The sequence below is a fragment of the Bufo bufo genome, chromosome 3, assembly GCF_905171765.1.
Source record: "Bufo bufo chromosome 3, aBufBuf1.1, whole genome shotgun sequence".
In the NCBI taxonomy this organism is placed as follows: Eukaryota; Metazoa; Chordata; class Amphibia; order Anura; family Bufonidae; genus Bufo; species Bufo bufo.
In genome coordinates this window covers 110818008-110829777 of record NC_053391.1, presented here as the reverse complement: position 1 = coordinate 110829777, position 11770 = coordinate 110818008, and the positions used below count along the sequence as shown (strand labels likewise).

At 48.1% G+C, this 11770-nt stretch overlaps 1 protein-coding gene across 5 annotated transcripts in view; it reads left to right on the top strand.

Annotated features, from left to right (window-relative positions):
* The first annotated feature begins 536 nt into the window (after positions 1-536).
* The window catches only part of PIMREG (PICALM interacting mitotic regulator), a 30144-nt gene continuing 18910 nt past the window's right edge, over positions 537-11770 (top strand). For 2 of the 5 annotated variants that reach the window (XM_040421802.1, XM_040421806.1), the window contains exons 1-2: positions 695-828; positions 8800-9102. In XM_040421802.1, coding sequence (XP_040277736.1) covers positions 8824-9102 — 279 coding nt within the window. In that variant the 5' untranslated portion in view covers positions 695-828; positions 8800-8823. The other 3 variants (XM_040421804.1, XM_040421805.1, XM_040421803.1) reach the window with 3 other exon arrangements.

Here is an 11770-nt window from a genome sequence, read left to right as displayed (position 1 = left end):
TAAATATGGGCCTGTCCCGCCGTATCGGAGACTGTCACGATAAATCCTACAGGTTTGTAGTTCTTACAATTTTCCGGTCTTGGCAGATTGCAACCGTGTGTTGTGGCCAATGCTTCCATGTAACCCCAGCCTAAAACATAATGGGAGAAGGAACACTGGCTTACGTGCCCATAGCAACCAATCAGATTCCACCTTTCAATTTCCAAATGAGCTGTCAAAAAGGAAAGCAGTAATCTGATAGGTTGCTATGGGCAACTAAACCAGTTCTACTTTACATCAGTTTTGATAAATCTCACATCCTAAAAGATTATAAGAGGCTGAGGTCTGCTGTGCGCACAGGCTCTGGCCTCTCACTCCCCTCTGTGGTATGACTGCTATGAGGAGCCGCTGCCTTCCCTCCCAGGATGTTAATCTCCTCACAATTCCATGTACTCGCTGTGACCGCGCTATTCACGCCAGGACGCAGCCCGCTCCCACAGCGAGGCGCCATCTCCCGCCCAATCCTCGTCCTGTGTAATAACCCTGTAACTGCCGGCCTGTCTGCCGCTCCCACTGCAGCATCCCAGGAGATGTCTGCGTATACAGCACCGGAATGGTTAACTCCAATAGAGCGCCGACCAATGGGAGCAGAGGAGAGAGGAGCGGCGCTGGATTCGAACGCAGAGAGAGAGTGTGGACTGTGGAGCGGAGCGGGTGAGTACCCGGGGCTTGTAATGTGCGGGGGACGGTGCGGACTAATACACATTGCGGACGGCTGGTGAATGGCCGCCCTCCTGCAATATACGGCCGATGCAGGTTACATTGTCCCCCACCGGCCATCTCTATCTGGTGACTATATTCAGGCTCCATTCTGGTAACCTATGTGTAACTCGGCCTCTGTCTCCGCCCCCTTCATGGCTGTGGTGTGCGCTCTGCATGTGTGTGTGTGCGCGCGCTCTGCATGTGTGTGTGCGCTCTGCATGTGTGTGTACGTGTGTGTGCTCTGCATGTGTGTACGTGTGTGCTCTGCATGTGTGTACGTGTGTGCTCTGCATGTGTATGTGTGTGCTCTGCATGTGTACGTGTGTGCTCTGCATGTGTACGTGTGTGCTCTGCATGTGTACGTGTGTGCTCTGCATGTGTACGTGTGTGCTCTGCATGTGTACGTGTGTGCTCTGCATGTGTACGTGTGTGCTCTGCATGTGTACGTGTGTGTGCTCTGCATGTGTACGTGTGTGTGCTCTGCATGTGTACGTGTGTGTGCTCTGCATGTGTACGTGTGTGTGCTCTGCATGTGTACGTGTGTGTGCTCTGCATGTGTACGTGTGTGTGCTCTGCATGTGTACGTGTGTGCTCTGCATGTGTACGTGTGTGCTCTGCATGTGTACGTGTGTGTGCTCTGCATGTGTACGTGTGTGTGCTCTGCATGTGTACGTGTGTGTGCTCTGCATGTGTGTGTACGTGTGTGTGCTCTGCGTGTGTGTGTACGTGTGTGTGCTCTGCGTGTGTGTGTACGCGTGTGTACGTGTGTGCTCTGCGTGTGTGTGTGGGGGCTCTGCGTACGCGTGTGGGCTCTGCGTGTGTGTGCGCGTACATGTATGTGTGCTCTGCGTGTCAGTGCTCCAGACTAAAAAAAAATACCTAGTAGCCATTGGCTCCTAAACTGAAAATATTTGGTCGCCAAATTTTGGTATCGTGACAACGTAGGATCGGCGTTGGGTTGTTTCGATATTAAAATTTTGATTCGCTTTCGTCACCATAAAAAAGTATTGCGATACTCAATACCGCAAAAAAAACACCAAAAAAAGCCGCGTGCATTTCACATTTTATGAAACGTTCGGGCCATAATAGAACAGTCCTATCCTATTTTTTGGGGTGACTAAAAAATGGCGAATGCTCGCCGCATAGGAGATATTTTTTAATAATTTAATAGTTTGGACTTTTCGGACGCAGCGCTATGTAATATGTTTATTTATTGTTTATATATTTTATATGTAAAATTGGGAAAGGGGGGATTTAAACTTATTATTTAAGGCCTCTTTCACACTTGCGTTGTCCGGATCAGTTGTGCACTCCATTTGCCGGAGGTGCCCGCCTGATCCGTAAAAACGCAAGTGAACTGAAAGCATTTGAAGACGGAACCGTCTTCCAAATGCTTTCAGTGTTACTATGGCACCCAGGACGCTATTAAAGTCCTGGTTGCCATAGTAGGAGCAGGGGAGCGGTATACTTACAGTCCGTGCGGCTCCCGGGGTGCTCCAGAATGACGTCAGAGCGCCCCATGCGCATGGATGACGTGATCCATGCGATCACATGATCCATGCGCGTGGGGCGCCCTGACGTCACTCTCAAGCGCCCCGGGAGCCGCACGGACGGTAAGTATACTGCTCCCCCGCTCCCCACTACACTTTACCATGGCTGCCAGGACTTTAGCGTCCCGGCAGCCATGGTAACCATTCAGAAAAAGCTAAATGTCAGCTCCGGCAATGCGCCGAAACGACGTTTAGCTTAAGGCCGGATCAATGCCTTCCAATGGGCATTAATTCCGGATCCGGCCTTGCGGCAAGTGTTTCGGATTTTTGGCCGGAGCAAAAAGCGCAGCATGCTGCGGTATTTTCTCCGGCCAACAAACGTTCCGTTCCGGAACTGAAGACATCCTGATGCATCCTGAACGGATTTCTCTCTATTCAGAATGCATTAGGATAATCCTGATCAGGATTCTTCCGGCATAGAGCCCCGACGACGGAACTCTATGCCGGAAGACAATAACGCAAGTGTGAAAGAGCCCTTAGGGTACTTTCACACTAGCGTTTTTCATTTCCGGCATAGAGTTCCGTCACAGGGGCTCAATACAGGAAAAGAACTGATCAGTTTTATCCCCATGCATTCTGAATGGAGAACATTCCGTTCAGGATGCATCAGGATGTCTTCAGTTCAGTCATTTTGACTGATCAGGCAAAAGATAAAACCACAGCATGCTACGGTTTTATCTCCGGCAAAAAAAAAACAGAAGATTTGCCTGAAGGCTGGATCGGGCATTTTTTTTCCCATAGGAATGTAGTAGTGCCAGATCCGGCATTCAAAATAGCGGAATGCACCCGCACTGAATCCGGACCCATTCATTTCTATGGGGCTGTGCACATGAGTGGTGTTTTTCACGCAACGCAGGCCCAATAGAAGTTAATGGGGCTGCGTGAAAAAAGTGTGGATGCGGTGCGATTTTCACTCATGGTTGCCAGGATGAAAGTCTATTCACTGTATAATTTTCCCTTATAACATGGTTATAAGGGAAAATATAGCATTCGTTAATACAGAATGCATAGTAGAAGGTCAATATAATAAACATTATATACACCCCAGTATAATAAACATTGGTGGCGCAGTGCGCCCCCCCCCCCTCCAACACCCCAGTATAATAAACATTGGTGGCGCAGTGCGCCCCCCCAACACCACAGTATAATAAACATTGGTGGTGCAGTGCGCCCCCCCCAACACCCCAGTATAATAAACTTTGGTGGCGCAGTGCGCCCCCCCAATATAATAAATATTGGTGGTGCAGTGCGCCCAACACCCCAGTATAATAAACATTGGTGGCTAGAGTTGTTGCGATACCAAATTTTTGATTCGGTTTCGATACCATGAAAAAGTATTGCGATACTCGATACCATTCGATACCACGCGAAAAAAATAAACAAAAAAAGCCACGTGCATTCCTCATTTTTAAAAATGGCGAATCGCGCAGTTTTTATTTTATTTTTTCTGTTCCGGCATTCACCACCTAGATTTTTTTTTTATATTTTAATAGTTTGGACTTTTCTGACGTGGCGATGTAATATGTTTATTTATATATTTTATATGTGAAATTGGGAAAAGGGGGGTGATTTATACTTCATATTTTAGTGTTTTTTTATTTTTCACTTTTTATTTAATAACTATTTCCCCCCTTAGGGGCTAGAACCTGGGATCTTTCATCCCTTTTCCTATTCACCCTGATAGATCTCTATCAGGGTGAATAGGACTCCACACTGTCCCTGCTGCTCTGTGCTTTGTGCACACAGCATCAGGGATGTTACCATGGCAACCAGGGCTTCCTGGCTGCCATGGTAACCGATCGGAGCCCCAGGCTTACACAGCTGGGGCTCCGATCAGAAGCTGCCACTGCACCACCAATGAGGGGGAGTGGAGAGGTCCCTGTGGCCACTGCCACCAATGATTTTAATACTGGAGGGTTGAGAGGGGCCGGCGCACTGTGCCACCAATGATTTTAATGGGATGGGGGGATTGAGGGGGGGGGGCACAATGCACCACCAATGATTTTACCCCTTTATACAGGAGGCGGGTACTAGCAGATCAGCGGCAGTTAACTGCCGCTGATCGCAGCTCCCTGTCAGGGGCAGGGTGCCGGCAATGCGATTCTGCTGCCGGCACCCGCCTCCTGTATGTGTTAAAGACTGACTACTGTATATGAGTCCAGACTTTCACTATTAGGCCACACAGAGCGGCGCCCAGCGATGTCTCAGCACTCACCATTTAGTCCTGGGCGCCGCTCCGTTCGCCCGCAGTGCCCCATTACTGTCTCCTCTCCTGCTCCACATGCTGCTGATTACTATCGGAGCGATGGGAGGAGACATCAGCTTCACTAGTGGGCGTTCCTTCTCCCTGGCTGTAGCGCTGTCCAATCGCAGCGCAGGGAAAAGGAACGCCCACTAGTGAAGCTGATGTCTCCTCCCATCGCTCCGATAGTAATCCTATCATTGGTGGCGCAGTGCGCCCGCCCCTCCTCCGCCCCTCTCTTCTCATTGCCGCCCCTCCTCCACCCCCTCTCTTCTCATTGCCGCCCCTCCTCCGCCCCTCTCTTCTCATTGCCGCCCCTCCTCCGCCCCTCTCTTCTCATTGGTGGCAGCGGCAGCAGCACAGGGGGAGGGAGGACAGCTTCCTTCTCCCCGTGCTGCTGAGAGAGAACATGAGCGCGCCGATAGCAGCGCGCTCATGTTCAGAGATACTAGACTGCGCAGAAGCGCAGCCCAGTATCGAAAAAACGGAAATCCCGGTATCGTATCGATACCGGGACAAAAGTATCGATTGGGTATCGAAATTTCGATACCCGCAACAACCCTATTGGTGGCGCAGTGGGCAGTGCCAATGAGGGTTAAAAAATAATTAACTTGCCTCCTCCAATTGATCGCTTAGCAGCCGCCCCTCCTGTAGGACGCTACTACAGGAGGGGCGCTGTGGGGGACGCTACTACAGGGGGGGGGGGTGCTGTGGGGGACGCTACTACAGGGGGGGGGGGCGCTGTGGGGGACGCTACTACAGGGGGGGGGGCGCGCTGTGGGGGACGCTACTACGGGGGGGGGGGGGGGCGCTGTGGGGGACGCTACTGGCAGCATAATTGGGGCACTCTAGAGGAATTTTTAATACAGGGGACAGTATAAAGGCCATTACTGGTGGTACTGGGGAGTTTTAACACTGAGGCCCTATATGAGGCATTACCAGGGCATTTTTTTAATGAGGGCACTATATGGGGCATTACTGGATGCACCGGGGGACATTTTAATCCTGGGGCACTATAGTTGGATTTTTTTTTGTACATGGGCATTACTACTAGGGGCACTATTGGGGCCATTTAGGAGGCACTATAGCGACATTTTTACCTGGGGTAAAATAGGAGATATTAATGCTGGGGGCATTTCTATTACAGGGACATAATAGGGGACATTTATTTTTGGAGGCACTATACAGGCATTACTACTGGGAGCACAATATAGGGTTTTATTATTATTACTGGGGGCATTTTAGCGGACATTATTATTACTGGGGGAGGGCAGTCTAGGGGGCATTATAATTGCTGGAGGCACTGTCTACTGGGGCATTGGGGAGCACAGTGGGCACACTTACTAATGTTTTGCGATTGTCCATATCGCCACCAGAGAGATCGGGGCCTGTTCCTATTGCAGGGTGGTCGTACTCCCTGTATACAAGCAGTGTATAATGTGTTAGGGGTCATTTATCAGCCTGGTGTAAAGTAGAACTGGCTTAGTTGCCTATAGCAACCAATCAGATTCCTCCTTTCATTTTGGACAGCTCCTTTGGAAAATGAAAGGTGGAATCTGGTTGGTTGGTTCTACTTTACACCAGTTTGATAAAATGTGTATGTTAAACGTAGAGTAAAATATGAGATGTGAGCCCGGCCTAATTCACAAATCTCAAAACGCTTAGCTTTTTCGTTCCGTACAGAAATTGACCTGCCATGTGGATTTTGAAATTCGCAGCTTATCAATTCTTTGGGTGAATTTCACCCTTTTTGATGCAAAGGGGAAGGTCTGCGGCAAAACCACCTGAAATCCGCACAAAAAACCGCATGTAACCGCAGAAATCTGTACGGGAATTCGTGCAGACTTTCTGCAAAACAGCTGTCGCCCTTGTGCGGGCAGCCTAAAACCTGTTTTGCAGGCCAGTTTAAGGGCTCATGCACACAGCCGTGTTTTATTTTTTGTCACCATCTGATCCACATTTTTTCAGGTCGGATACGATCCCATTCACTTCAGTGGGGCCGCAAAAGATGCGACCAGCACACCGTGTGCTGTCCACATCCGTATGTCCATTCCATGGCCCCTCAAAAAAAGAACGTCCTACTCATGTCTGTTTTACTCACAAGGATAAGACTGTTCTATAGAGGCCAGCACGTTCCGCACAATGTAGAACGCACACAGCCGGTATCCGTGTTTTGTAAATACGCAGTTTGCAGACTGTAAAAAGCTGCTACGGCTGTGTGCATGAGCGCCAAAGGACGGTTTATCCTGATTAGCGGAGAGCATTGACCTAGGGGACCTAGATCGACTCTACAGGGAGGTTCGGCAGCCTCATAACAGGCCGTATCCCCTGTGATTGGGGCTTGTATGTCAGACACAGTTACCGGAGAAATCTGAAAAAAAAAAAAAAAAAAGTTAGAGGTTGTGAGACGCTTGCACTAAAAAAATATAAAAAAACTGAATATGTACGGTATCTTGTTGGGAGGGGGGTGAATGACCTGGTGTAGAACTGGTGAAGGATAACCCACAGAGAACACTCTTGGCTGGTTGGAACAACTCCTATCTTTGCACACGATGAGAGTATGTCCGCTCATCAGCCCTTTTACAGACTGCACATTTTTCCGACTCCTCTTTACTACCAGTGACATCTGTGGCTGGTGTTTTCCTCTCCTCCTTCCTCTGTAGATTTGGCAGCAGACCCGGGCTGTGTTCTTCTTTTTTTTCCTGTTGAATCCTTTGTTTCCTCGCTATTATTTAGCGTCAGCCGCACAGTAAAGTCTCAGGGACTCTAGGACGCCTCTGGTCTATCAGCCAGGCAGACGTCTTTTAGTGGCGTAATGAATTTCTCCCAGTGGAATATACTTCTGCCTATAGAACTTCATACATTGGCGACTAAAAATCTTGGGCTGCGTTCACATCTGCACGGAAGGGCCGGATGCAGCACATAACTGAACATGTTCTTAAAGGGGTTGTCCATGCTGCAGGTATTAATGACCTATCTTCAGGATCGGCTGGTTGAAGTGGACACAACGCTTGCGCAAGCCATGCGTCCTCTTCTGTGTTTCCCTGCACACCTTCTTGTATCAGCAGATACCCTATAGAGATGCGGACATGCACGGCTAGATCGCCGCTAGCATGTCCGCAATATACCTGTCCCATAGCTCTGTGTGGTTTTATTGAGTGTAAAAAATGATATATGTAAATCAGCCTGGTAAGGAGCCCAAGGGGCTGTACTAACCGTTCTGGAGCCCGGCTACGCCCGCCAGTGAAGGAGCCCAGCACCGCCTGTATCCACGAATCTCCTCGCTCACCAAGTCAGATCGCCGTAAGCTCGCGGTGCGCAAGCTCGTGCGTGCACAGTTCCTTTCCTGAAGCAGCACAGTGAAGGAACACTCGCGCATCGCCAGATTACGGTGATCTGACTTCGTGAGCAAGGAGGAGATTCGTGGATACAGGCGGTGCTGGTCTCCTTCACAAGGGGTCGTGGCTGGGCTCCAGAACGGTTAGTACAGCCCCTTAAAACCACACAGCTTTATGGGACAGGTACATTGCGGACATGCTAGCGGCGATCTAGCCATGCATGTCCGCATCTCTATAGGGTAAAAAAAGGTGACCGAATCCCTTTTAAGCCTGGGGTTAAAATAAAATATGCGGACAGCACGGCATGTGCCGTTTTGCCTCTGCATGTACGTTCTGCAGCCCCCAAAAAAGTAGAACGTGTCCTATTCTTGTCCGTATTGAGGACAAGAATCAGCATTTTTACAATAGTGAGGAACAGGAAAGTGTGGGGCGCACATAGCCAGTATCCGTTAAAGGGGTTTGCCATTACATACAATGGGGGTATATCACTAGGATATGCCCCCATTGTCTGATGGGTGTGGGTCCCACCTCTGGGACCCGCACCTACAACGATAACGGAGCTGGGAAAAGTATGGAGGGCGCACTGCGCATGCGCAGCCGCCCTACATTAATTTCTATGGGGCCGCCGAAAATAGCCGAGCGCTGGGTCGGCTATTTCAGTCTGCCCCATAGAAATGAATGGGAGCAGTGCTTAGTGGTGGGGTCCTCCAGCCACAGCTCTCCCTGCTCCGTTCTCCTTGTAGGTGAGGGTCCTAGAGCGATATGCCCCCATTGTATGTGATGGGAATACCCCTTTAAATGGATACAGTCGTCTGCTTGAAGCCTTATGATCGTCTCCCGCTTTCGTCCAATGTTTCTTCCTGTAATTTTGTGGCCCGTTTCCCGGGTTCATATGCAGGAGCCCTTTTACATCTCTTCTCTCTTCCAGTGTCTGTCTAGGAGGTAAAAGAAGATGTCTTCAGTCTTTCGAAGTGTTGGTTGGAGAAACCACAATGTATTGGAAAATATAGATGAACAAGACAGTCCTCAGCCTGACAAGTTCAGAAAAAGGCCCTCATCAAGCTCTCTTAACACAATGCGCATGTCCCTGCGGAAGAGGATGCCACTGAAGCAGGTGGAGATGAACATCAATGCCGTGCCCGACTGGAGCAGGGTGGGAGTAAAGGAGAAGCAGCGCCCCTTGCAGTCCATGACCGTTACAGCCAAGAACATGTTTGGAACCATGTCAAAGGTAAATGTCGTAAACGGCGTGTGCCCATTGCTGTCCCTTAAACCAGGGATGCCCAACCTGCGGCCCCCCATCTGTTGCAAAACTACAACTCCCAGTATGCTCGGACAGCCTCCAACTATCAGCCTACAACAGGGCATGGTGGGAGTTGTAGTTTTACAACAGCTGGAGGGCTGCTGGTTGGGCATCACTGCCCTAAACTATTATCTCTCACTACAAGTGGTCCCTGAAGTTGCAATATTAACTGGTTCGAGGACGACCATTGTAAATTAAGTAATCGGTTCCAAAGCCCCAAAATGCCTAATCCAGCTATCCTACCAGAGAAGTGGCCTTGAGTGGTTGGATCGGAGTCTGAGGCACTGTATGTTGAGTCTAGTTTCAAGTTACAATGGTCTTTTCTAACCCACTGTATGTTCAAAATATTGTATCTTGGGAGAGCGCTGTAATTTGTGTGCTTAGAAGAAGTGACTTTCTGCCACTATAATGACTGGGCACACCGCAGCATGTAACCACTTTCCAGCTGTAAAGTTCACCCGTTGTCCCTCTTTACATACAATCTTCTGACAACCACAGCACAACCACATATTGCTAGGTCGCCCATTCATTTGAATAAGTAATACTGTACTTGCCCTTCAGGGGCCGCTTTCTGTAACTATAGGAATAAGTGAAACAGAATCGGCAGTGAAATATCCGAAAAAGAGAGAAAAACGTGGATCGTACATCCACATGCTATACATTGATCTATTGTAAGATGAGAAGGATACTACTCGCGCTTCAGAAGACCTTTCTTTACTTTCTTTTTCACAATTAAAGTGTTGCATGGCTCTCAGGCCCACCGGTTCAGAGTTCGCAGAGTTGTAAACCACATTCAAGCGCGACATTTCGGGGGTCACTTACTCATGCGTGAAGATCAGGTGTAACCAACAGCCTTAAATATTCTAAGGCATGGGCGTAGTCTGTCTCGAATCTCAGTTTGTGTCTAAAAACATTCATTTGGTTACTAATTGACATTTCACAAAAATACCTTAAAATTACAGATGTCATTTCAAAAGAAAATAACAAGAACAAATTGCTGCAACATGAAACTAGGTGGATTACAAAAATGGAAACGTTAACACCAAAAGGGTTAAATGACATCTGTAATTTTAAGGTATTTTAGTCAAATGTCCATTTGAGTGAAATCTAAAGTAAATTATTTGTGTTGGGGGTGATATACTTATACTGCAAGATTATTAGTGATTTTTACTTTAGCAGCAGCAGTTTTCTATGGAGCGTTCCCACTGAGACCTTGGGCGGGAAAATGTGAAGCATTTGTGGAATGTGTCCGTTACTATTTGTAGAAATATCTCCCTCTTCAGCATCCTATGTGCAGATTATAAGAGCCAGAAGGAAAGATAAGACTGCTGCCTGCTCCTGAGAGAGGGCTGGGAAGCAATGTCAGCTTCTGGCTTTACAGACTATGGACTGTGCAACTGTTGAGGTCCTTTTGTCATTCTTCAGTGGGAAGCAATGTCCCCCTCGAGACTGCAGTCCAGACCGGTACGTTGTCCTTTTCCAGTGGGCAGTAGATCAAGAATGACGTTGGAGCCTTGAGTCAAGCATCCGTGGAAGGCTACTTTCACATCGCCTCCTTTTTTTAAATTCAGGTTTTGTGTCTGGCCCCAAAATGCAACTGAACTGATGGACAATGAATAGGGACAAAACTTGGTTAGGTTACTTTTAGGTTTTGAGATCCTCGGCCGGATCTCAAAATCTGAATTAAAAACGTAGATGTGAAAGTAGCCTAACTGAGGAGAAACGAATGCATGCAGAAATCTTCCTGAAGGGGCTCTCCACTGAAAATGAGCACGTATCCACAGGATAAGTAAGAAATATCAGATCTTGGCAGGGAGGGCCCAGCTACTGCCTTTCAGAAGGAGAATAATACCTTAGTAACTCTACTCCCTACTACTATATGACCAGCGCCACTGCGGGGGTGAAGCATTTTAAGATGAGCAGCTGGAGGCACAGAGTTTATTTGGGACCCCCTCTCCTTCCCAAGGTTTTGTGCTATTGGGTAAAAGAGAGATCACCAAGACTGAGTTCTTGAAGTAATCAATCTTATGTAGGCTGACAGGCTGGGGCCACAATACTACTGTATTTTAGAGCTGTGATTTGGCTGTAAAAACACAGAAAAGTCGCGGGCAAGTCGTATGTCACAAGCAACTTACATTAAAGTCGCTTGCAACCTGCCACAGATCAGGATCTTTTATTTTTTTACTATTTCATGCGACATGCGAAGTTTATTAGATTGTGTAATGCGCCTTTTTTCACTTGTATATAATAAAACTAAGGTAGTAATGTTTTTGCTGAAGTCGTTTGCTATCAGTTGAATAGAGCACGAAACCATTCAGTGCATTGGAAGACGACGCTTAGATGTAAATGTTATTTCAGGGGAGCGCATTACCTTCTTTTTGACCTTCGGGTATTTAGTACGATATTCCCATTCATTCGGTTCTACATTTTGAAGTCTCCTCTACAAAGGGCCGTGTGAAGAAGTAATCCCTTAAGATGTTCAGACTAGCAGCGCTTTAACAGAGACATAAAAAAGAAAAAGACCAGCACAAATTGCTCTCCAAACCAAATGCAGCCTAGCAAAGCCCAGCGGTGGGAATATGGGAGATGTCTGTGC